Source organism: Sitodiplosis mosellana, unplaced genomic scaffold, assembly GCF_009176505.1.
Source record: "Sitodiplosis mosellana isolate CC-2019 unplaced genomic scaffold, AAFC_SMos_1.0 Smas_scaffold_1, whole genome shotgun sequence".
NCBI classification, from domain to species: domain Eukaryota; kingdom Metazoa; phylum Arthropoda; class Insecta; order Diptera; family Cecidomyiidae; genus Sitodiplosis; species Sitodiplosis mosellana.
The window spans coordinates 4,566,045-4,592,822 of record NW_022595244.1 but is presented as its reverse complement, the minus strand read 5'-3'; the positions used below and the strand labels follow the sequence as shown (position 1 = coordinate 4,592,822).

The window sequence follows — 26,778 nt, the reverse complement described above, 5'->3', positions numbered from 1 at the left end:
ACGCTTCGTACAACGGCTTGACATCTGGATTGGTCACATTTATTGGCAGCTTACGCAACTTGTTGTCGATTGCCTCCTGCATGCGCATTTTGATCGTTTCCACGCTCAACACTTTTCGATTTTCACGTTCAGCCGGTGTTCCCCACACGAACGACGAATGAATCGTCGCATTCGATGGGATCAAACGTTTGTATTGCTATCAGAAACAATCGAAATATCTCATTATGCTAATTGGTTAACACTGTCCTACAGAGATTTTTATTGGAAACTGTTCACTTTTTGAAAATGCAAAGTAACAAACAAACGCTTTACAAAATATTTGATTCTACTCACAATTTCCAATTTCGCCCGTTGTCGCGTATTCATTGTCCTCTATCCAAACTGTCTTTTTTCGAGGAGATTTATTGTGTTTGTTGTTAACGCCTGTTGATTTTACGATTCACCAAACAAAATTATGATGCTACGCCTGTGTTCGCTCTAAATCGAATGTCATTTCAAATGCACAACATTGACAGCTATAAAATGCATCCATCAAATGATGATGTTCTAAATGTAAATTCGAATTGAACGAACTCTTGAGCTGGATTGACATCTCGTCGACTGTCAAAAAATATTTGGCCAACATCATTTTATTACAGTTCTTGGATTGAGGCAATCGCCACATCAAACTTTCTTTTTTTTGCTCTAATCGTAGCACGAAAGTGTTCGTTTAATGTGTACGGTTTCTGGTTTTAGTACTAAATTAATTCGACTGTTAAAAATGTGTTTGAGAAGCAGACCAAGAGAGATAGAACGAGAGCGAGAGAGAGAGAGAGAGAGAGAGACGGTGGAAAAAGGCGAACGCATGATTTATCTATCGAGTATTCACAGGTGTTTGCCATACAAATTGCATGTGGTATAACATGTGTGTTTTTTTCCCTCTGATTCATTCGAATGTGTGTCAATTCGATTGGCGTAGCAGCAATTTCAGCATGTGTATCGTGTATACGAATCGACTTTACCAAATTACATCACTTGCATTTTAATTACGCCATTAAAAACGTCAAAGTACAATTTACATTGCTGATGGCTTGGATTCGCTTTTTCCAGCGAAGCGCACAAGCGGCGTGCTGTTAGTTAGAGACATCGCGCCACAGCGAATAGTTTGCATATATAAAATGTGGCGGCGGTTTTTTTTTCGTCGGTTCGTTAGTCTGCAGCCTGAGTAAAAATTCAGCAGCAAATCGATTTGAACCAAGAAACTTTGCGTGGAATTCAACGCGTTCATTAAATTTCCTTCATTTTGCAGTTGATTTGACGATAAAAACGTATAAAATTAGAAATGATCTTCTGGGTGTAAGTGAGTCCGACACACACAAAGAGAGAAATATGCGAAAATCGACGATAATTCGCTTTGAAGTTCACTGAACTGTATTTCGTTGTGTGTTTTTCTCTCTCTCTTTCTTCGTGTTTGTCAGGGGTTTTTCGATTTTCAAAATGCGAAACGTTTGCTGTTTCGAAGCGAATGCACATCGAGATCCGATTACCAACAAATTCTGGCACACCCGCATGGGAGAGCATGTGAAAGAGGGAAGAAGGGAAAGAGGGAGATAGAGATAGAAAAAGAGACACGCAGCCAAGCGATCGATTCCATCCTTATCAGCGATATGCTAACGTGACACAACAAACCATTTGAATTAATTTACGCGACACAACCACAATCGATCTGGTTGAATGTTTGTTGCGGCTTTTTTATTTGTACAGTAGCCAAAATCGAAGTCACAGAGAACACGATTTTAAGATATTTCATTTGAAATGTTTACCTTTCGTTTCGGACTTTTCGTTTTTGGCCGAAAAAATTGATTTTATTCAACATTACGTACTTGAACAACGGAGCACACAACGCACGATGATTCATTTGCTGCCGTATGACTCGAACACAAATAATGGGATAGCGCGAGATACGACGACAAACCGATTTGTTTTGTTCGTTCAGACAGCCATCGAATATGCGTGGCTTTTAATTCCATCTTCTTATGCGCTTGTATTTTTCTTTTAAATGAGCATTTTTGAACTGTCGAGTCTGTTTGTTCAACCAATTATTGCTTATTATTCTCAATTTTTCAGTGTGTACACGGTTCTCACGCGCTTTTTTATTGCCTCTTTTTTTATTCCGTCACTTTTTTATGTGCATATATTCGATCGGTTATTACTTAAATGACGATTGCATGAGTGTATTCGTTGAATGGAAACGGTCAAATATTCAATTAGAGTGTGATTTCTTAGTCAAATATCAGACATTTTTGTTTGGTCTGAACATGCAATTGAGTTTTTTATTTGGAATTTCTTTGCTCGTGTGTAAGCACACGAACGATTGAGTAGATGGAACGTGAGTTATGACGCGGAAATATAGCGTATAGAAATGAAATAAAATTGGAAAGAAGTAACTATCATCAGTGACGATAACGTGATCGAAGTTACCGATATGATATCAAAATTTTATGATAAGAATCGATGATTTTAATACACAATCTAGCGGAAATGGGCTCAATCGAAAATAATAGTTCCATTCTGAAAGCACCACATTTCAACTGTGGCAACGCGACTCTAGCATCTCAACAGCATTTTTCATTCGAACGAAAATGCCGCTAATCTGTCTTATGGCAATTATTACTTGTACAGTTTTACAACCGAAATCAGAAATCTGCGACAAGCTGCTTCTTTGATAAAATCCGCGAATTTATCACTCTTTTCGCCGTTTATTCGGATCATGAACACAACAGAAAAAAATGGTTGCCTTTTTTTATGGGTTCACAAATATTTATGTGTTTTTAATCTCTCATCAACATGGACAATAAAACTTTTGATGCAGCACAAAAACTTTGCGAGTGAGACAAAAACTGTTCGCGTAACATAAACCACGAAGCATTGATAAATACGTTAAACCAACATTTGAAAAAAAAAAATAAACGAAAAGAGAGAAAAAAATGAGTATAATAATAATATTTTGGATCGCGTTTCGTATCGATTCGATGGGAATATGATTTTATTTTTGGCGAAACGCGCATAAAAACATGAAATGCAAATGAAACAAATATTTTGATTAAGCAAATGCAAATCATTGATACTCGTAACGAGTAGTTCTTGTTTTGGCCATGTTTTTTTTATTCCATTCGTTCTCTCTCTCTGTCTCTGTCTCTCGCTCTCGCTCGCTTTTTTCTTGCTCTCCACAATTTCATATTTTATTTTGTGTTTTTGATTCGTGCGACGGCGGCTCCAGCGACGTGGAATGGGACGAAAATGCTAAATATGTGTTTTTGAATAATAAATTGTATGCGGTATTTGATTCGAATATGGTTTTTTTTTTCTTTCTCTCTCGGTGGGACGGTCGATGATATTATTTTTAGCCTGGTCAACTAATAAAACGAATACAACCAATAAATTATACACAGAATCAATTTTAATTAGTAATGAATTCAATTAAAACATTTTATAAATTTTCTCCCTCTCTCTCTTTTTTTTCCGTTCAATTTACAGTTATTCAATAATTCAAAGGGCAATGGCGGCAACAGCGGCGGCGGTGGCAACGGTGGCGGCGAACATAATTTGAACTCACAGCTTCAGATGCGCGAGGCCAAACCATACAAATGTACACAGTGTTCGAAAGCGTTTGCCAATTCCAGCTATTTGTCACAACATACCCGCATCCATTTAGGGATTAAGCCATATCGTTGCGAGATTTGCCAACGGAAATTCACACAATTGTCACATTTGCAGCAACACATTCGCACCCATACCGGTGATAAACCGTACAAGTGCCGTCATCCGGGCTGTCAGAAGGCATTCTCACAATTGTCAAATTTACAATCGCATTCGCGTTGCCATCAGACTGACAAACCATTCAAATGTAATTCATGCTACAAATGCTTCACCGACGAGACCGCACTTCTCGAACACATACCAAAGCACAAGGAATCGAAGCACCTAAAAACGCACATCTGTCAGTATTGTGGAAAATCGTATACGCAAGAGACCTATCTATCGAAACATATGCAAAAGCATGCTGAACGCCCTGATAAGCGGCCGTCAATTCCATCCGGTTTAAATTTGGCCGCAATGAACCGTAATTTGAATATCTCAACAAATGGTCCGATCAATGCAGAACATCCGTACTGGCCAAAAGTGAGCCCCGATTCGGCCGCCAATCTGGCCGAAGCAATGCAACAACAGCAGCAGCAGCAACAACAGCAAAATCAATACGATTTCACCATTCAACAGAATAACAGTGATCATTTGCAAAATCAGCACCGAGCCTTAATCAACGATCATCACAGGTTGAACGGATCGAGTGCCAACGGCACATCAAATGCGAATAACGATGACAATGGCGAAGATTTGGTGATTTCACGTCAAAATGCCACCAATTTAGCACAGCATTTGGTTGCACAAAATGTGGCTGCTGCTGTGGCGGCCGCATCGTCCGTTGCACCCAGCTATGATGCCGCTTCAATCACAAAAACCACCTCAGCATCGGCATTCACACCGATCAATACGATGCACTTGAATTCACTGGGTCATCATCCGGTGATGGCACAACGGCCGTATCTATACGATTTTCCGAATAAAAATCTGCAGCAAAATGTCAATAATTCATTCCCAAACAACTTGATATCGTTGCACAACATTCGTAACTATGCACACCAACCAGGCGCTCCCGGCGGCATGATCCCAGGTGAACATTTGCTCGGCATCGGTGTTGGTGCTGGTGTCAAAGACAAGGGACAATAAAATGTGAAGCATTTACGTTACACGGCTGTCCAACCTCCCTCACACCAAGCAAATACACTAGCTATTTCAAAGAAAAACTGCAATGAAAAATGCCATTGCAAGCCAAAAAACGCTTGCTTAATTTAACATGAGAGACATAAAAATGCATTTTTTTTCTACTTTGTGTGGTACATAAAATTTATGCGATTAACCACATTTGATTACCGTATAACATAATATATATGTAATATGTATGATACAGGTTGAGATCTCACACACCCACACACAAATACACCCACAAACACACGAATTGAAATCGTGGAAAATATGTAAATTTGTATTTAGAACTCAGTAAAATGAAATCAAATACGAAATTGTAATAGTCGTAAGAGATAAACAGACAAATGTGACGTATGGTACTCTTGAAAGCAAAAATTGTACAACAGGACCAAATCGATTTCCCATCTAATGCGCATCAATTGAATTGATTTCGATATAAAACATCAAACAAAAATCCGGTACGAAATGTCCTTGTTGTGTTTTTTTTTTGCCAAAGAAACAAGATACAATTTGTACCATAACCAGTTAAACGAGTGTATGACATGTAGAACATAGACACCTAGAATTTATTTTGCAAGCAAAACTAAAATCGAACGATTGACCCGAAATGGGAAAATGAGGAAGGGAGTCAGTCGATTTGCGACCGCAATTCATTCTTAGAATGGACTTTGAAGTGCAACACATTTGAAAATCAGCAATTTTCACTTTAGATTTGAAACAAGTAACAGCGAAGAAGGGAGAAGAACAACAGCACATGGCTGAAAAGAAATAAAATGCCAGTTTCGAATTTCAAAACGAGTTAAATGAAACACTTTTTCTATGGAAAAAATGGAGAGAAAAAAAAAACCAACTCTTTGTGACTCGAAGCAGTGTAAAGTTTATGAAATGCACGTCTCGGTGGCAGCAAAAAAAAATGAACGAACGAATCGGGAGCGGAAAAAAGTTTATATATTTATCAATGATAGAAACGTGCTCCCGACCGATCGAACGAATGAATGAAAAGAAATTTTCATGCAAAAAACATTGTAAAGAAAATAAAACAAGACAAACATGTGAAACATTCATTTAATTACTTAATTTACAAACATTGCGTGTAATTTGAAGGCAAACAAATATTCATTGATAAGTTTTAATTAAAATTATGAAATTCAAATAGAGCAAACAAAAATGGAGATGAAAAACACACATTTAATCTTTAGATGAGAAGAAAATATGAAAAAATATTTCATTTTTTTGCAAGAGAAACATAAATGCGTTGAATTAAGTTGAAATAATGTCAAAAACTGAATAAAAGGAGTAAAATAAATAGCGAATAATAAAAGTAAATAGTTCTAATTTTGACTAGAGCGGATCTTGTGAAATTTATTGACAGATTTTTTTTTTTAAATTTCTTTCGTTGTTGTTTTTTGTTGCGTTGGCACAAAGAAAAATAATAAGCAAAGTTTTCAAAAACACAAGGGAAAAGCCACCAACATTTTCAATACTTATTTTATTTCATATTATACACAATGTCACAAGTTCATCGAGATCTGGGCGGTGAAATCAACTTCATGATCCATTCAATATAGTCTATGTATTGTCGACTAGGGAATATGTGTAAAATCAATTTGTAAATTGATAATGAATTTGTAAGAAAACTTTAACTGCATAAACAATATTTCAAGAGACGAAACAGCAACAAACAACAACAGCAACAACAATAATATTTACTAAATTAGTTTATAGCCTAAAGTATAGTGATTACGTTTTAAGAGAGTGTAAGAGGAAAACAAAAAATTACACACATACACATACAGAGAAAAACAAAAAATCTTTATTATTGAATAATTGAAGAAAGAATACAAAACAATTTATTATCGTAAATAAAGGAAATTTATTGCATAAATATTAGCTGAGCTGCGTTTTTTTTTGTGTCTCAGTCATTTTTGGCGATTCTCATCTGTTTTTCGATTTTTCAGCGATTTTTCAGCTGGTTAGCCGAACATAAAAACAAATTGGTTTGTTATAGGTAAAAGACGTCAAAGTATGTTGGCTTCAAACATGGAAAACACTGTCAATGCAAATGAATTTGTAATTTTCACTCCCACTCTGTTGGATGCCGAATAATATCGATCTCGAATCGATGATTAACGGTCAACGTATTAGATGTATTTGATCGATAAACAAAGAGAAAATGCTTTGCATAATAAGATGCGAAAGCGTTTTTTGTTCTTCTTTCTCAGTCGACGTTGTTGTTTTTTGTTGAGCTAGTTCAACAAAACAAGCAATTAAAAACGGAGATAAAAGCATGGCTGGAAAATTCGATGGAGTGTTGATTTCGATTCATATTTTAATGTTTCACACACCGATTATGTTCGTTTACCATTCATCTTCACTCTGCCAGTCGCAATATTATGCATATTCACCGCTTTTAATTCGATTGGTTAATCTGAATGTTAGACAAATGAAAAGAAACACAGAGAATCAGACGCCGCGACAAAAGTCACATTCTCACAATCGATTCGATCGAAAAATGGTGAGGAGAATAAACGAGGCCGTTGATTGAGAGATAAATTGACTTTATTAATTTCCTTGAAGCAAAAAAACACACAACAACATTATCATCACATAGAAAGTCGAGACGCCGTTAGTATTCCCCGTTCAAAATTTGGAACGTGTGAGAAAATGATTCAATTTTGGCCAATGATTTTGGTGTAAAAATGGAATGAACTAACCAAATTAATTAATTTTTTTTGTCACCAATTGACAATGCAGCGACAATCTCGATTGAATGATATAGTGGTTTGAATCCGCTGGTTTTATTGACGCAAAACGAATGTGTGTTTTCACCGAAATGTTCATTCGCGTAAAAGTGATTGAACCTAATTATTCGCTTGACAGCTTAGCATGCAAATGTAAGTACACACGCTCTTCCGAAAGATTCGTCAGCGAAAACCATTCATACGAATAGATTCGACGGCACATGTGTCTAAATTTGACGATCGCTTGAGAGTTCAATCGCAAATTTGCCGATCATTTCTGAAAGAAGATTCACAGCTATACTTAGAAAGAGTTCTGAGACTAATACACATACACCGCATATGGTCGCAAAATGAAAACAAACATAGAGTTGAATACAGCCTTTAATTCGTGGAACTGTCGACCATAATTCAAACATGGAAATGATTTACTTCTCAGCTGCTGGTCACACGAAACCGATAACAAACTGATGTGTGGACGACCGCTACCTTATCTTTTTTTTTTAGAAAACAGTAATTTGTGTAAATTTCTTTTTTGTGTTCGAACTGTTTTGAAGAAGAGATCTCTTAAGCTAAAAACAAAGCCAAGCAAGAGAGCGACGAACCGCCTCTGAAACCGATCGTGTATTGCTATAAGTCGACCATTTGTATAAATAAAGTGATGATGTCATTCATGCGCCAATTTGCGAATTGTGAACGGTTGTGAGAGAGTCTCTTGTTCTCTCTCTCTCTCTCCCTCTCTCTTTCCGCGATAACTAAATGGCAAAAAATCATTTCTACATTCGCTGGTCTGCACCTGAAATACTGACACTGTCAGAAAAAATACTTTGCTTGTTACTTAAACTGTGTGGATACGTTGGATCGTAGCGCGCCTCACCATGGATATAGGTAAGTGAGACAAGCACGCACAACTCAAAATGTGGGCACATGATCAACAAAGTTCGTATGCATGCTGGCGCACCATACGCTATCACAACATTCACACATTTTACGATGGAGACCCACATGCGATTCGAACGCTCTCGCTTGCTCGCACCAAACACAAAATTCAAATTTATTTGTCACATTTAAATTAAAGTTGCGCGTCGTTGAACTATTTCACTCACGTTCACCGTAGACACGGTAAGATGGTATGATAAAAACAAATAAACGAAGTCCAGTTGTCTTTTTTTCTGTTGAAAAAAAAACAAACAAACAGAAACAAAAAGCAATCAGCAAGAAAGACGAACGATAAATGAATAGTAAATTAGAAATTTGTGTGGCTTTCTTTTGTGTTTTGCGTCGTATCTCCACCTATATTATGGGTGGACCAAAAATTGTCAACGCTTCATTTTCAACTATAATGATGGTATTCGCAAAACCAGTGCCAAGATTTGAATATTCATCTCTATTAATGAATATTCTCTCTCTTCCATTAACATTGCTTGAGATAAGACTAGGTCCATGATTTCTTGGAATTGAAACCAAAGAATTCGTTAAAATTCACTGATGAAATATATGTTTCAGACAAATTTTTTTTTGTTGCTCAACAACACTTTTAAGAGGCTCTTATCGTTCTTCATACGTCGCTCATTTTCATTAGTTGATATCTATCGGCATTTAAACGGCACATAAATCCAGCGCTAGATTTCGATCAATCTTCTTTTTACTGGCTTTTCGAATGCATATAACCAACTACTTATGATAATCTCAAAAAGCAAACTGGATTTTCGAGTTAGGTGCGCCAATTCAATACCATATGCATTATGAAGTGACACTATTTTTTGAGATACAGTATCATTTATATAAATACATATATCATATAATAAAGAAATCCTAATAAATCATTGATTAAAAGAGTCGTGTAACTGTAGTTGTGACATGTGGAGTCTACTGTGTCGACACTGGACAACCATCATTTGGCATCATTGAAACCAAAAATCGCTTTCTAAAGTAGAAATCAATTTGCGAAAATTTTCAAGAGAAAAGTGTTAAAAAATCAAACGATAATAACGCAGCAAAGCAGGCCTGGCAACTTTTTCAGCTTCACAGTACATCAAAATGGGTTCCGTATTCGAAATGTTATCAAAATTCAAGACGAAAAAAAATTCAATGCAAGAGGAAAAGAAGTCATTTCAAGAAAAAGCGCAGAAAAAGTCGATATCTTCATTTTGTATGAAATTTCATTTTTTTATTGCACAACAACATGAATGAGAATTCAAACCCATCATCCTTCCTATATGTTATTGAACATTTATAAAATTGTTGCTTATTCAAGTGAAGTTACAGCTATGGCAATGAATTTATTCGGCAAAAAACAAACAAGAATGGTCAACACAATTGTGAACAAAAATAAAAATAGGATTTGCAGTAATAGATAATTAGCCTCGAAAAATTATTTTAAAAAATAAACTTTGTTCATTCATAAAATGTATGCAACAGGATCGATGTCCCGTCTTAGCTCACATTAAGAACAAGATCACAAATAACAATGGTAATTTTCAGTTAACAAAATGATTGCATGATTTTCAGATCTTCAAACAAATGGATATTTTTTCTTCAGTTTAAAGTGAAAATCAGCCACAATAAAAAGAAATTGGAACTAAAACTTCATCTAAAACCTAATTTGAAATAGTAAACTCAGAAACACCATTTTCCATGTAGAAAATAAACGTAAAATACATTGATATTTACACACCATATAATCTTCTTGTTTATAATAAATTGTTGGGATGTGGTAATAAATAAAAAATGATATATCCTTCTGATACAACACATTTGGTCACATTGAATTCATCGTTATTATTAATATTAATTTGCTATTTGTTTGTCGATGAGTCATTATTGAGTTGAACCAAATTTCAGGGTGCTTTATCTACATTATACAAATCGATCAGGTAGTTCAGTGATAATTTCAAACAAAAAATGGAACTCAAATTATAGACAATTTAACAATTTACTTCATTCCACACGAAACGATCGATGCTTTTCTCGTATTCTCGTTGTAATTTGGAATTTTCGTCCATTCAAAAAGAATTTATTTAAAAATAGAACAACAAAAAAATAGCGGCAATTTTTCCATGACATTCACAGTTCAGTGTTCTCTTAAGTTGCTATTAATTTTTGTACCAGAAAATGAAATCAGAACCAGAGCACATTATCGTCATTAAACCAAATCAAATTAACTAGACCCAGGAGAGAGAGAGGGAGAGAGAAAAAACTGTAGTGACAAAAATTATTACCCTTTTCACAGAGAAACAACAGAAATTGGTTTAAATGGTAACATTGTATGCGCATCTCATATGTAATTGTACTATTTCAAAGAGATAATCTCAGAGCGTTCAGTTTGTCAAATTGGTTGTAAATTATCCTCTCATTTGTTTCCACGACGCTGATTTCAATACATCCAGGAATCGTATCGGTTGCTTTATTTCACATGTTTGGTTAAATCGTCGGTTTGATAAAGCGTTGTTAAAAGTTCATTAAACAGCACGAGCACCAGCCGTTTATTAAGAGTTTTATGCTGCCACATGGAGAAAGAGTTTAACAAACCATATCTCGTTGTCTCTGATCCGACGACGTGTTTTAAATCATCTTCATTTTTCCAACATTCGTCGAAATTGATCGGTAAATGATGGAAGGAGGAGGCACATCAAAACAAAAATGAGAAGAAAAAAAATGGCACATTAGAAAATGAGACAAACAAAAATCGTGGCAATAGTGTTTTGATCAGTTTTATCAACATGCTCATTACCTGCTAATAGAGTGAAGAGTGCCACTTTCGCGGCCATTCGTGTCCTCAATTTGGTGTTTTCGTCGCGTGAAACCGTCTGATTTGATCGCTTGCCATCCGGCCAAATCGTGTTTCTGCAACAGCAACAACAACAACAAAAACAAGAAAAAAAGTCATAATAAGCAAACTGATCGAATAATGAACCGAAAGCACGAATGCGAAAAAGAACGCAAAATCGCTTACAATATGATGCTCAGCACATTCTCGATTTTCTCCAATTCAATGGCCGCTTTAGTTGCTTGTGTGATTCGTTTGTTTGCCGCTTGACTAACCCATGGAGCACCTGTCAATTAAATCATATTTTATTTAAATGCAAATGCCCGATCGTATAACACTAACAGATCTAACCGTCACGAATGAATGCAAAAAAAAGTTCTACAAAAATACTAGGAAACTAACCCAAAAGTCGATTAATTAAGCCACGACGAAGCCATTGCGATCGTGCTTGTAAATCAAACACTTCGTCGAGTAAATTTAAAGCTGATGTCAACGCCGGGTATTCCGATGAATGCTAGAAAATTCCAAGAAATTTGACCCAAATTTAAGTGGAAATTAAATATATGCACATAAATAAAGTAGCTCAGTGGCAAACCTCCAGATGGATTGGTGTAACATCTAAGAAAGCTGTCTCTTTGGTGGGTCCTTTACCCAACAGTATACGTGCCATGCCTATCCAAATCGAATGGTATAAAAATAGTACGATTGAAAATAGAAGCCGCGATGGAGAAAGAAAAACCTGTAAACTAAATGTTTTCAGAGGTCAATCAATTACCTCCAACCAGTGTGTCCGGCATATTTTTAATGGTACGCATTCCCGATTTAAATGGATTTACAATCGTTTCAATCTGGAAAATTGAAATAGAAAAAAAAAGAATTAGTTAATTTGATTTGGAAACAAATGGCCAAAACGACCACATTTACATGATTTATGCGAAGAATGTTCATTTTATTTCATCAAATCGACCGATAAACGATCTTTTGCACCGGTACATATATATTCTGTTTCGTGCAATTTTCTGTGACTCATATCACATTTTAATCAATCACAAAATATTGCTTATTTGCCATTCTTTATTCCGAATGAAAACGGCGGGCCGATAATAAAAATCCATCGTAAATAATAATAGAATGTTTGTATGAATTTTAAACCTTCATCATTTGGTGTTGTGTGTTCCTCTCTACCTCGCTCACTTTTCTCGTTTCGTTTTCTTCTTCTTTTCGTTTTGCTTTTGCTTTTTATTTTGTTTTACTATTCTTTTTGGCATTCGATTCTTAGAAACGAATGAGAGAGGCAGAGAGAGAGAAAAATGAATTTTTGATTAGCCACGATCACGCAGCTAAAAAAACATCATGCGACATACAGATCTAGCGTATATGATAACTGTTGTTGAATTACCAATAAATTTGCATACTAATTAATAGACAAAGTTTGTTCGGTTTTCTTCATTTGCATTGCGTGTATCGTAAACGCGGCACTTAAATGATAAAACTAACCCAAGCAAATATTCAAATGAAAACGAATCGTTTGGTTTTCTTCTTACAAATTAGAAACAGACGAAAATGGCTCAAGTGATAAAGCGAACCAATCTTTGGACAACGTTATCGGCACAAATGCACACACAATGGCCAAATGAACTGTTCTCGGGAATTTTATCAAGAGAATAAAAATGTATATACACTATTTAAATTACCGTTCGAATGACAGCGCCACCATGGATCTTTTTATCGTTTGTGTCTGGCTCAAGGAAATCGCGTAAAATCGTATTTAGTTCATCGTTATCATCGGCCCGCATACTGATCGTCTTCAGAAACTCGTTAAGCAACGTCATACGATGTTCCAGCACCGAACGCTGCGTATTTTGGAATGTCTTCTTCGCTGGGAATGGGATTTGTGATATCGATGGAAACTGGAATTTGGACATTTTTGGTTAGGTATGCATTTTCAGCATTTTAAAACATTTTTTCGATAATTTAAATTCTGATGAAAAAAAAAAGAGAAAATGCTCACCCGTTTCACCAGCACTTTTTTCAAATCCAAAAATCGTGAGTACCGTCGATAGACATGCCAACTTTTCTGTTGATCATCTTCGATGACCGTCACCTGTATGGCATAAACGGCAAATTGTCCTTCACAATTAATGGCCGTATTAAGGATTTTGGCTGAGAGTCGATGCTGTGGACAGATCAATGTCACTTTTTCATTATGGATGTCACCTTTGGCAACGACATGCTTGGGAGATTCTTCATTGTCACTTTTGTTCTTGTTCCATTCGTTGGAATTGGTTGGAGACGAACCGGATGCTTTGGTCAGCGGTTCGATTCGAATATCATCGATGTTCTGGATAAGACCGGTGCAGTCACTGTGCGAGCGATAATGTTTACTAACGCCGGCTCCGATGATATCAAGTAAATTTGATTCGGGAGTTTTTGCCATTTCCCCAGTTTTCTCCGTGGCTTCACTGGCTTTTGTCACTTGATGTATTGGCGACACCTTTTGTCCGGTGTTCACTGTCAAAAAATCGCTGCCATTTCCATCTAACGCAATAAAGTCGATCTCATCATCAAACATCAAATCACCGGAATTGCTATCGCTTCCCGTTTCACACTGGTTCAACATAGTGGAATTTACAACCGACACAGACGACTCATCCCGTGCGTTCATCAACAACTGTGTAGCGGTGTTCGAATCAATTTCACCGTCTACATTAAAGTTACTTAAAAATTCCAACTCCAAAAGCAACTTTCGATATTGTGTAGAAATGTAGAAATTCGACAAGAAAACATCCTCATTTTTAATTTTCTCATAGACATATTTACAGATCGATTCAAACCACAATGGATCCGGATTGATTGACACATCATTCAAGCGAATGTTGAGTGTTTCAATGAGACCAGAATCAATATTTAACGCATTTGCCGACGATTGCTCCAAGTACTGTACAATAGAGAAAATGATCGTTTTTAATGAATTCAAGTGTCTCTGTGTGTATTCAATTCGAATGGCTGAATTTTACCTCCTTATGAATATTACTGGCCTTGTTGCGAAGCAATTTGATCACATCATCGCGTGTTCCTTTCAATTTATTCGACTGGAGCTCGACCGTATATCGGACAACTGTTGCCTTCCATTCTGTGAACATTCATCAACCGAATTTAAATTCTGAATTTAAGACATAAACACACACAACAAAAACCGGTACCTTTTGCCGATAGATAAAATATCACATAACGCTGCAGGTTCAACACACTCAAATAGTCCAAATAATATGAAAGCGTCAGTTCTTTGTTCAACAGCTCATCTAGTGGGATTATTGGTAAATTGGCCATTGTATTGCAATCACGATCCGTTTCACGTCTATTGTTTTGCATGTAACTCAAGCGCAAATCAATCATTTTCTGCGCATATTTTAAGCTGCTCATTTCGGCCGATGCATTTGGATCCTTGTATTTCTACAGTGAGGACCGATTTTGGATTAGAAAAAAATTGAATTTGAGATCAAAATAATAATTCGAAAAATTTCCTATGCGAGAAATTTTCCTTCCACTCAAAGAGTGAAACTCAAAGCATTCAAAGAGACTTCTACTGACCGCATCCATTTCTTTTGTAATGAGTTGACGAACGGCCCTTAATTCACTTGCATCATCACATTGGCGCAATAGTCGTAAGAAAATCTCACTGCTCGGTGGTTCTTTTGTCAACTGAAAGGAATCGAATAAAACATGTCATCAATTCAATATCTAAATCGTATCATTTTTAATCGTACGAAATTATCGCAACGTTTGTCTTACCGATTTGGCAACTTGTAAATTTATAAAATCGGGCTCTGAAAGCATGTCAATGACTGGTTTGCACACAACATTGGCCAACAGCGTACTTAGGAACATTCGTAATGGAATACAAGCAAAATCTTCTTCCGGTATTGTGAAATATAGCACTGTTTCCATGCAACGCGTCAAATAATCTGGAAATTAGGAATTGAAATGGTTCAACGTCAAGTAGCCAAATGGTTCATGGCCATGAAATTCTCTTCAAAAAAAAAAATCCACTGAAAAAAAGACTCTACCTTCCAGAGCTTCATCATCCAAACATTCCTCCCTGTATAGTTCGCATTGATTAAAAAAAGCCGTAATGAGTTTGGCTTGGCCAGCATCACCCACTGGTGATTTGTCATTATTGGATTTTTTTCGCCCTTGATCCACTGAATCGTAGAATTTGGAATTGCCAAACGTGCGTTGATTGCCTAAATTGAGATCAGTTTCGCTTTTGTTGCGTCGATGTCGGTTCATTTTTTTGGCATTGCTGGGTCGACGCTGTGGTGATGAATTATTTGTTTGGAATGAACTTTGATTGCTGCCGGAAGATGATGTCGATTTCGTTTCATCTAGCTGCAAATTGAGTGTGGTATTGGCTTTTCGATAGAGTCTTGCGTGCATTGCAACAATATCGACTAATTTGGTTGTAATCAATGGAATCCATTGAACACCTTTCACCCGAGTACAAACATTCTGTACACTTTCTTCGATACAGTTTCGTGTTCGAAATTCGCTGAACTCTTTGTTGTCACTCAGTGAGAAGAACCACGAATCGATGAAATCCCGCAGTATGTAATTTATAATGGTGTGAAGCAATTGATCGATTTGCTTATTGCCGCTGAGCATCGAACGAAATTTCTTCTTTGGCGAACCATGCTGATCTAGCACCGCTGAATCATTGTGCAATTTGTAAATTGGAGTCGTTTCGATCACTTGCGGTGCACCACATTCTTCACCTACGTGAACGTCAACTGCAAATTAGACAAAACATTTTTCGAATTAATTTGAAATTCAAATTGGATTTTATCGACAAACCGAAAAAACAGAACCAAAAACAGCCAGAATGAACAGAATGTTTCTGCTAAACAGAAAGAAAAAATTGTCACCTGTTGGATCAACCGAACGTCGTTTATCCGTATGAATTTTAATCGAATCGAAAAGTTTCCATTTATAATGTTCGTCTGTGGCATTGGCACCATGTTGACTCGATCCCTCCCTATCAACATAATTAGCTGGAACGGTTGTTGTCTCTGCAGAAGATTTATAATCACTTGATAATGGATGTAAAATCGTTTTTTGTGATGTATTCGCAATGACACCACCATCTTTAACAGTTTTAGCACTTTTTTTGAACAATAGTTCAATGCCTGAGTCGATTAAGCTCTTTTTACGTGAATCCGATTGCAACGGAGAGTTTTTATGCTTTTTCGACTCGGTTTGAATGCGTACATCAGGAGATAGCAAAATGATCGGTTTAACATCATGATCTGAAATAGCAAAAGTCAAAACACATTAGCTTCATCCAACATCCGTTCAAAACCAAACACCAGCTCGATAAAATTCAAGATTAGAAAAATAAATTTAAAATTAAGTAAAAGGAAAAGAAAAAGATTAAACAATTACCAAATTAAGGAAAAGAACGAAAGTGGTGGTATCACGCCATGCAATTAGAAGAGTGTTTGTGTGTGTGAGGCGGCATCAAAATAAGATCATAAATATAAAAAAAAAACGTTCGTTTATTTACAACGGAAGTTCCGAAATGATAAAATGAAGCCAAAATCAACGGCAACAACAACTGAACTTTCGACTTAAATACGATAAAGAGTCACGAACGGTGCAATGTGCGAGGGAGAAAACATGTGCAGATAAATTAACAGCGTAATTAAGCGATAATAAGAGCGAACGATAAAAACAAAATAAAATCTGAATGAATTTTATGAATGTTATCATGCAACGAATAAGCGGCACATAGTATGTTAAGCATGTGCATGAGTAAGTACTACTACTTACTGAGTAGCATATTTATTACGTAAAAAAAATAATGTAAGCATTTGCACGTTTGTTTAAATAATGTGATGGTTGTTGCTGTTTTTTCAGTAAATGTGATGAGTGCAGTTGAAATGCGGGCGTTAAAAACATGTTGTTTGATCACTGAGACGTGATCGATTTTACCTAGATTCAGTCCAAGGGCCTTGAGCGCATGCAACGGGTCATCTTGATCGAATGCTAGATTTTGTGATTTCCGATGTTCTAGAATGTGTTTCTCGCCCGTATGATGTAAATACACAATCGTCACAGTTCTATGGCATTTTATGGGGAGGAAAATTCATCGACATTAAGAAATCATCATAAAAACGAATCGAATTCTATTGACCATGAAGTAGTACAGCCAATTATAAACCAAAATTCCATTCAAAATCATTTTATCGTTTGCGTAAACAATCTCAATGTAATTTTCTTTCTTTCTATTTGTGGTTTCGTTTACTTAAACAAAAACCAAAATCGACAGTTGGAACTTACCCGAGAGCAAAGCATAGCATTGAGATAAATAATACGAAGAGCCAATAAAATCCGAAAATGTTAAGTAAAATGCACAAGCAAACGCAAAGCCAGCTCCAATATTTATACTCCATTATCGCGATTTTTTTTGGCTGTGATGAGTTTCGCGGAGCCAAGCGCAACAAACAATAAAATTATCAACTGCTGAGCAATGAAATTATCAAATTATTGCCGTCGAATCCTTTTTCTTCGCACACAACACTTCCAACCATTGCCATGTGTAATGCAATTTTTCGCTTAATAAGCACAGCCGAAAGATTTTTTTTTTTTATTAAACCGTTTTGAGACCAGGCAGAAATCAATTCGCGCAGCAATTTCTATTGCTGTAAAAATGCAATTTTATTAGTTTTTGACATATTTCGTTCCTTTTTATCGTGTGTTACTATGTTGGGTTCACTTTCGAAACAGACAAAAACAAAAACCGTCCCGTCCGTCGTAAGCATTTATTGCATAAAATCGCACACGACACACTCACACTGCCGCTGGCTGACCACTGCACGTAATGCTAACAACTATTCTATTCACATTAATTAGCACGAATTTCATGATGGAATATCACGCGTAGCAGCTGTTTTGCCTTTTTTGCACATCATTTGATAAAATTGCCTGCTTTTCGCTCCCTTCTCTTTCGATTTTGCGTGCTCGTGTCACTCAGATCCGAATAAATTTTCTGTGCGTATTATTTGCCTTTTTTTCTCTATCACATCTCTCACAGACAATTGAACGATTGTTTTGCAAACCGAATGAAACACACCGAGTGAACAAATGCTTTGTTGATATTTTCTGTTATTATTCGATAACTGAATCGACTGATTGATTTTGTGTTGGTGATTGTTTTTTTTTCGTCGCTCACAGATTGGAATTTTCCACTCAAAAATACCCTTAAAACACATTTAATTAGTCCATGTAGGTGATTTTATCCAGTTAATTCTCGGCAAACACCATAGGCGTTATTATTAAATAGCTTGAATTTTGTTCATTATTCCCCTGGCACGGTTTATACTCTTATCAAAATCAAAATAAATGAAAATCAACACCAAATTAACGCTACACACTACATTCGCTCGTTTTCTTCTCCTCAAACAGAGAGAAAAGAAAAAAAAACACATACAAAACAATTCGCTGTTGACAGTTGTTTTGACGATGACAGCTGAGCCTGAGCCATGTCATTTCACTTGAATCATACAGATGGCGTGCGGAATTGGTGAATGGAATTTTTGAATTGAAACTGCTTCATTTGTTGCAAATAACTGAAAATGTTTCAACTTTCGGATGATTCAATAACCATAGCTCATTTTTCATTGATTTGATGAAAATATGATATTTTGATGTGAATATTTAAAAATGGAACATTTTACCGTGTAGAAAAGAAAGAACTGCCATGAAAATTCATTCACATACGTTGTTTTTTACTGACACAGAAGGATCGATTTTCAGTAGAGAAAATTAACAATGGAAAAATAGAAATTTTTTCTTCTTCTTTAAAAACAAATTTCTTCTGTATAAAATCATCATCTATGTAAATATATTGTGATGCCTCAATGTGAAAAACGATATTTCCCTCTATAAATAGCCTAGTTTTGAATCACATTTTTACATTGATAGCCTTCGATAAATTTTATCACATATATCGTTGTAGTTACTAATTTTAATCAATTATAAATAATAAATGATTTCAATACATATTAAATTTCGGTCACTGAACATAATACTCGTTTCATAGAATTTCTATAATTGTCCATAATTGCAACACGTAATATAATACATGTGCATTGAATGGACCGTTGAAAAGGTCGACCTGAAATACTGCAGACAAAAAAACACGATTGGCCGGCACCATGGACGCTTTCCATGGGCCACATCTGATAAGAGAAATATAAACAATGCGAAATGTTTGCTTAACTTCTTTTTTTTGCCGTCAGCAGAAATTTAATTTAAAATTCAATGTCCGTTGTTCGTTGCAACTGAGCACACACACACACATAATGAGCGGAAGTGAACAAATCGCGAATTAAAATGGCTTAAAAATCACTGGAAGCAAACATTTAAACTCCTCACTTATTCACGGATGCAAAATATGCAAAGCCGTTATCGATTTTTTTGCTCAATGTCACACAAAATGTGTTTGGTAGGTAATCACATATCCAATGCAAAATGAATACATTTTGAAATGAAAACATTTCCCAGTTTGAATTTGTTTTTCTCTTGAAAATACGCATTTGAACCAGGCTAGTTCAACCAGCTCTCATAATGACACGTAAATCAATAGTGAATTTTAAATCGAAAGTAAACAAATGCCAGTTGCATATAATCTGTTTGAGTTGTTGATAATTTTCCTATGGATGTGGACGAACGGTTTTATGAGCAGATTTTATAGCATACCGTATACAATGCATGTGAGTGTGTGTATTGTTTACTGTGCAATTTTCTACCGAATCTCATTTCCCATATCAGCTTCAATATTTACCACCATTTTAAACACATTAAAATCCCCAACTCAGTTCAATAAATTAGTTGACTGTTCTGCCAATAAATGTCAAGGGTGTGAATGATATGGTGGTGTTGTGGTGGATAGAACATCGATTTTCAACGGTATCATTGTAATATTTGTTGCATTGTTCTATGACTAATATTGTCAATATTGAATAAATATTACAATGATACCGTTGAAAATCAATGTTCTATTGTACACTATTTCTCGTTGATTGTAACTGTTTATTTCCCACCGCAATTCATAGAAAGCACCAATTATTAATAAATTGCGAAAATCCAACTCCGAAAGTTTTGCGCACAAAAAATCGAAAATGTGTTTTTTTATCCGTTTCTTTTGTTCGTTGCGGCAACTGTTGAATTGGCATTGGCACATTTGCATTGTCATCCCAGTTCATTCGAAGTGTTAGCATTTGCGAGTTGGAAATAATCATAAAAAATAAAACTTTTCCAAATGATTGCCAAAGCTACAAAAACATTGTCATTTTGTTGCATTGCTCCCTCATTTTTTTGTCTTTGAAACAAAATCCATTTTCTTTTCAAACTTTTTTTGCCCAACATTCCATTCCGAATGCTTTGTATTTTCATAATGACAAGCTAGGAAAAACTATTTCTTGAATAACGCAGTGCTAACCAGCGAGAATGAATCAGTGGCGAGCAAAGTTGTTTACTTCTTGGGTATTTTGCACCGCTTTTTTGCTCTGCCACTTGTTGTTATCTCCGTCCGTATAATGGTGGCAAAAAAAGAGGAAAAAAATGTGCTAAAAGACTGAAATAAAAAGTAAATCAAGAAGTTTGGCGCTGATTCAAGCATCACAAGAAACCATCTACTGAAAAAAGCGAACGCGCTTCGTATTCCGATTGATAACAAGGACTAAATGAAATTGTTCACATTCTGAAGTATTGATTTTCCAATCGCTCATCACGCGTCCATCCATGAACCGACGAAATTAGTTGATTGCATTCACATTGTATTCTCTGACCCTTCAGGATTTTTTTCGTTGTTCTGCTTAAATTGTTGAAATGTTGAATTGGTTTTGCAGTCAAACTGTTTAACTTTTAACGACTTTCAACAAAGTTGCTTTGATCTGAATGGAAGCAATCACAGAAACCACTGTGATTGATGAGGTCAAGGTTTGAGATAACTTTCAAAATAAAATGAACTCAACAAACAATTATTTTCCATCAAAAAGTGTGAAGTCATCGAAAGTCACAACAGACAGGAGTGAAATAAAAAGTCAATAGTCGTTGTGGATTGATTTTCAAATTCTTGCTTTTAATACTCAACAAATATAAAAAAGAGAAAGAGAGAGAGAAAGACAAGTGTTTAAATTAGAAGCATTTTCGGTGAACAATTGATGGGCCGCTTTCGTCATACTCTTGCTTCGAGATCCACATTGTTTGGAAGGTAGACAATGATGACAAAATTGAACCTCCGATCCAAACCGAATATTTACGCTCAGGTGGAGCAATGATCTTGATTTTAATTGTTGACGGAGCCAAAGCAGTGATTTCCTTTTGCATACGATCAGCAATACCTGAAGAAGAATGAAACCATTGGTGAGTGGATGTATTTATCTACCATTCGTTTTTTTCTTCTTCAAAATCCATTCTAGTCTTTTTGTACTGCTTTTCTGAACTAATTTCCAACTTTTCAATACAACATCAAAATTGAATAGGGAAACTTACCTGGGAACATAGTTGAACCGCCCGAAAGTACAGTGTTGGCATACAAATCCTTACGAATATCAACGTCACACTTCATGATTGAATTGTAGACAGTCTCATGAATGCCACACGATTCCATACCGAGGAAGGCTGGTTGGAAGAGAGCTTCCGGTCCCCGGAATCGTTCGTTACCAATGGTAATCACTTGACCATCTGGCAATTCATATGACTTGTCCGATGACGATGAAGCGGCTGCTGTTGCAACTTCTTGTTCGTATTCCAATGCAACGTAGCACAATTTCTCCTTGACATCCCGAACGATTTCACGTTCAGCCGTGGTGGTGAATGAGTAGCCACGTTCGGTGAGGATTTTCATGAGAAATTCGGTAAGATCGCGACCGGCCAAATCCAAACGGAGGATGGCATGTGGCAATGCATAACCTTCGTAGATTGGTACGGTGTGAGTGACACCATCACCAGAATCCAAAACGATACCAGTCGTACGACCGGAAGCATACAATGACAACACAGCTTGGATGGCAACATAGACAGCTGGACTGGCAAACGTTTCAAACATAATTTGCGTCATTTTCTCTCGGTTAGCTTTTGGATTCAATGGTGCCTCAGTCAACAAAATTGGATGCTCTTCGGGCGCCACACGCAATTCATTGTAAAATGAATGATGCCAAATCTTTTCCATGTCATCCCAATTGGTGATGATACCATGTTCGATTGGGTATTTAAGTGTTAGAATACCACGTTTGCTTTGAGCCTCATCGCCGACATAGCAATCCTTTTGACCCATACCAACCATCACACCCTGATGACGTGGACGACCGACAATCGATGGGAACACGGCACGTGGCGCATCATCACCAGCGAATCCAGCCTTGCACATACCGCTTCCATTGTCAAAGACAAGAGCTCCGGCATCATCATCACACATCTTGACGTATTAAAATCTGCAGGCGACAAAAAGAAAACGATGAAACAAAATTAAATGGAAAAACCACTTAATGCGACAACATTTCCGAATCGCATTTTTCTAAATGGCAAAAATGCGACAAAGTTTCACTTTTGCATTTCTTCGTGCTGTTTTTTTTATTGCGTTTCGATTCGGTTTTATGTTTTCTTTAACTCAGCTACTTTACACTCGAAATATGAATGCAGTAAAAGAAGTTTGCTCGTAAATATGAGCTTCATTCTAGTTGTTATTCGTTCATTAGTTTCGTAGTTGTTGCAGCAGTTACTCTTTTTTTCCTATCTTTCTCTCCTTCCCTCGCATACAAAGTTACGCTGTAAGAAATACTGCTTTGCTCGAGAAAAAAAAACTTTTGCCAATTGTCAAGATGACGTTGTATGAAGTGTCGAGGTAAGCAAAGAGAATGGAAATGTGCAAATGAACATAGCTCCAGTGAGCTGTTTGAGTTTTGTTCAAGTGTTCTGTGCATTTATTTGTAAAGCCATTGATTTAAAGTTCATGTTGCAGCAGCTGCGTATTTTACATTCACTCGAATGCAGTTGCATTGAATTATTTGATTTTTGTGCATTTAATTATGAAACGGAAATCGTACAACTAAAGTTTAATTCAAATTAAATCACTTTTTCTGGGTATGGAATCCATACTATGGATACATTTCGATTGTGGGTCAGAATGTTGAAATGACCAATTTTACAGGAGTCAAGTTCAAAATGTGGCAAATCGTTTCACACATGTCTTTGCTTGAACCAACCAAATGGATCAGACAATTGATTGTTGAATCAAGGATCCAAAGCTGTTTCCCTCAAAAACTTTCCTCACTTCAGTTGAACGATAACTTGCGTGAGAAATAAAGTAAAGCGTTTCGTTGGCTTGAAGAAGACTTTCAGAAGATAAACAGAATTTATGAAACTTGCGACGCAATTTCATTACTTTACTGAATCCATAAAATGGCAAAACGATTTAAATCACTTCACATAAAATGATGTTATATAAAACTACAATAATACTACACGGAATCGCAGAAAAAACACGAAAATTTCAAAGATTCAACTGAATTCAAATTTCTCTTGAAAAAAAAAATTCAGAAGAAAAAAATTGTTCAACACAAAAAGGGTATCGTTGCTATAATTCAATCGATTTTTTTTTTACCGAAAACTTCTCAACAACGAGATGAACAAAAAAGAAAAATTGAATTTAAAACTCGATTTTGACCAGTCGAACACTGTGATGCGGACGACAATTGACCGAATAAATGAAACTGATAACAAATGTCGTCGTCAATTTATAGTTCTGCTGGTCGGTATGTTAATCGGCCATTCGATTTTGAATGCAATGTCGTTTGGGCTATTTGTAGAATCGTGTCTTGTAATAAATCACGGCAAAACTCATGGGGCCGATTACGTTGTAAGCGATGCACACAGTCCATAGAAGGATCGAATAAGTAAGCGTTTGCATAAAAGACGAAAAAAAGCAAACAAACGGATCGGCATTGCACATTTTGAGTGCGACGATACAACGAACATCGCATTCCCGTCGATTCGGTTATTTTATTGTCGCGAATCGATATTTATTAACATGTCGTTATACGTCTGATGTACAATGCCAGTGGCCAATAATAGAAACGCATTTGAAACGAGCAAGCAAAAGAAGAGAAAAAAAAAACAAATAAGCGCAACCACAGGCGGATAAAAAATACTGCGAATCGCAATCGGGTGGCCTATTCAATGCGAATTTCACTTTACAAAACAAGAGAAATGTGTCGACATTTAATGTTCTTTTTATTTCAATTCTCTACCCCCACCTCGTTGCCAGCACTGTATCCCAATTCCCGATATCGTTATTTATAGACGACGACACCGAACCCAAGTATCGATATTGCCTTTCGATATACACAAAATCCGATTTTGCCTCTTGTTATCGAGCGAAAATTCGATTGTGTCAAGACAAATGAAATCGATTCCAAGCCGCAACAAATGAGATTTGAAGGTAGCGCCGCTTTTGTTTTTCGTATGCCATTAGTTTTTCTTATGGCGTTCACAGCATATCATACACTCAACATTCAACAAGTGCTTCGAACAGGTTGCTTCTGTCTCACTGTTAACACTGCAGGCGTACATCATGAAATTCCGTACAATTGAATCCGTTCAGCTCCATTTTTTCTCTCTCACCTGGTTTTCCACTCTTTTTTCTCGTTCGGTTGCCAACCATCACTGCTGTGTTGTCATAAGCTTTTGTTCCATTGAATTTTACTCGTCAACAGAAAGTCTTCATGCGTGACAATCGGATAGATGCCAAGAGAAACATTATGAATTAATATTCAATACGCTTTTGTTGAATCGATATTGTCTATTTATTTGTGCAAAATCTCGTCTCTCAAGTCTTTTAAGAAAATGTGAAAATTTACTTTAATAGCGACATAACATCTTCCTATTATCATCATCACCACCATGCAAAATACTTCGTGTATTGTGTCACATCCCATTCAAAGTCATCGCTATTTTCATCGTTCAGCGGAAATTCTATACTCAATATGCTCTTATCGTATTAACTTTATCGACAACTATTGTGACGTGCCATTATTCTTTAAGCGTTCTTGTTGTCTGGCTGCATCTAAATGAAAATGAATCAATGGCAATAATTCATGGTGAATAAAATTGTACGGATATAAAAGCACTACTCAGTGTTGCTCCTGCTGAGATTCATCGATAAACAGCTCGCATCACTTAGTTAAATCATTCTAATCAATAAAAATGTGCCAGCAACTTCTTTTCACACAATAGGCTACACACACACACACACACTCGGGGAGAGAAAATGTTCAATAAATAAAACGTTGTGATGAGTTGCCGCGATCTGTTGTCAAGGGCGGATTCCGCATCGATCGAAATGATAAACAGCGAGAAAAAAGACGAAAAATCTCAAACACGCCGTGTAATGTATGTTACCGTTTTTACCGTTGGTAACGCTCGATATATTCACCTATCTTTTGGATACACATCTCGGATGCGCACACACACGTTCGATGCGATAACAAGCGATTTAACAACTTCAACATTGAGTTAAAATGTAAGACATGCACAACAATTGAATGAAATAAATACAGCACGTTCCTTCCGTTCCGGGCGAAATAGTTTTCACTTAGGCGAACATAAAAAGGAAACCGCTTCGTGCTGTTACCGGGGCACAAATCGATGGAGTGTTCCATCGACGCTTTATATTTCATAACGGTGGGTGTCTGCTTCGGGTGCGTCAGTTGCAGCAGAATACTCTTGCGGTTTTTCTGCTGTTGTCTGATCAATTAGAGGTGATTAAATGAACGAACAGATTTATCGACACTTCAACGAGTTCAAGTGAAGTTGATTTTAGAGCAATGCTTCAGAGAATTGGCGGAACCTCCTCCCCTCTTCCTAAACAATTGAAGCTATTGAACGATAACGCAACAATTACCGCAGTTGATTCGGTTGAAAAGCACATTTTCTACTCTCAAGTGGTTTGATTGCAACATCCATGGGAAAACCATTCCAATATTTAAACTGTTTTTAATCCATTCACTACTTAACCTGGTGGCTCTCGCCTTGAGCGTACAAAGTAGAGAAAGTTTCAGCAATGCAACGAGACTTATTTTGGGTAGATACGGTAAACTGCAACCAAAAAAGCCACCGAATAAACTGCACTCCAGCTAAACTTTTCGATTTTAAATTCCCAAGGCAAACAAAACTATGACGCAAAGTCATGACATTCCTTTTTTTTCTGTTTGGTTTTCTTGTTTGAAGAAGAAGTTTTTCCATTTTATCATTTTTTCCAGAAAGTTTTGCCATGCTCCACATTATTACTTATAAATTGTATGAAGAGCAACGACGCGCAAAGAGAAAAAGAAGAAAAACAGATGAGTTGGCTGACATTCGTTGCAGAATGTGAACATTCATTTTGATAGGTGCACACGTGAAGCA

The 26,778-nt window shown here is 36.4% G+C and overlaps 3 protein-coding genes across 4 annotated transcripts in view; 1 reads left to right on the top strand and 2 right to left on the bottom strand.

Moving 5' to 3' along the window:
• LOC129580552 (zinc finger protein rotund-like) overlaps nucleotides 1-6,696 on the top strand; it is a 30,718-nt gene extending 24,022 nt beyond the window's left edge. Inside the window, exon 2 of the mRNA XM_055471077.1 lies at nucleotides 3,517-6,696. Coding sequence (XP_055327052.1) covers nucleotides 3,517-4,767 — 1,251 coding nt within the window. The 3' untranslated portion in view covers nucleotides 4,768-6,696. The remainder of the gene's footprint in view (nucleotides 1-3,516) is intronic.
• A 2,992-nt stretch (nucleotides 6,697-9,688) lies between these two features.
• LOC129572682 (sorting nexin-13) lies at nucleotides 9,689-18,831 on the bottom strand. Of its 2 annotated transcripts, none has more exons than XM_055452703.1 (16): nucleotides 17,650-18,831; nucleotides 17,302-17,429; nucleotides 16,236-16,379; nucleotides 15,381-16,100; nucleotides 15,106-15,278; nucleotides 14,905-15,015; nucleotides 14,517-14,766; nucleotides 14,331-14,446; nucleotides 13,325-14,251; nucleotides 13,008-13,223; nucleotides 12,089-12,161; nucleotides 11,909-11,985; nucleotides 11,716-11,827; nucleotides 11,500-11,599; nucleotides 11,278-11,390; nucleotides 9,689-11,117 (listed from the first exon to the last, which is right to left on the bottom strand). In XM_055452703.1, the coding sequence occupies exons 1-16, from the start codon at nucleotides 17,760-17,762 to the stop codon at nucleotides 10,951-10,953; spliced, it is 3,540 nt and encodes a 1,179-aa protein (XP_055308678.1). In that variant the 5' UTR covers nucleotides 17,763-18,831; the 3' UTR covers nucleotides 9,689-10,950. The 2 variants fall into 2 exon arrangements, with proteins under 2 accessions (XP_055308678.1, XP_055308670.1); XM_055452695.1 differs by having other exon boundaries at nucleotides 16,236-16,616; nucleotides 17,650-18,819.
• A 2,595-nt stretch (nucleotides 18,832-21,426) lies between these two features.
• LOC129564649 (actin, indirect flight muscle-like) lies at nucleotides 21,427-24,132 on the bottom strand. The gene is made up of 3 exons (XM_055438789.1): nucleotides 23,978-24,132; nucleotides 21,868-22,808; nucleotides 21,427-21,716 (listed from the first exon to the last, which is right to left on the bottom strand). The coding sequence occupies exons 2-3, from the start codon at nucleotides 22,790-22,792 to the stop codon at nucleotides 21,511-21,513; spliced, it is 1,131 nt and encodes a 376-aa protein (XP_055294764.1). The 5' UTR covers nucleotides 22,793-22,808; nucleotides 23,978-24,132; the 3' UTR covers nucleotides 21,427-21,510.
• Nucleotides 24,133-26,778: the final 2,646 nt, after the last annotated feature.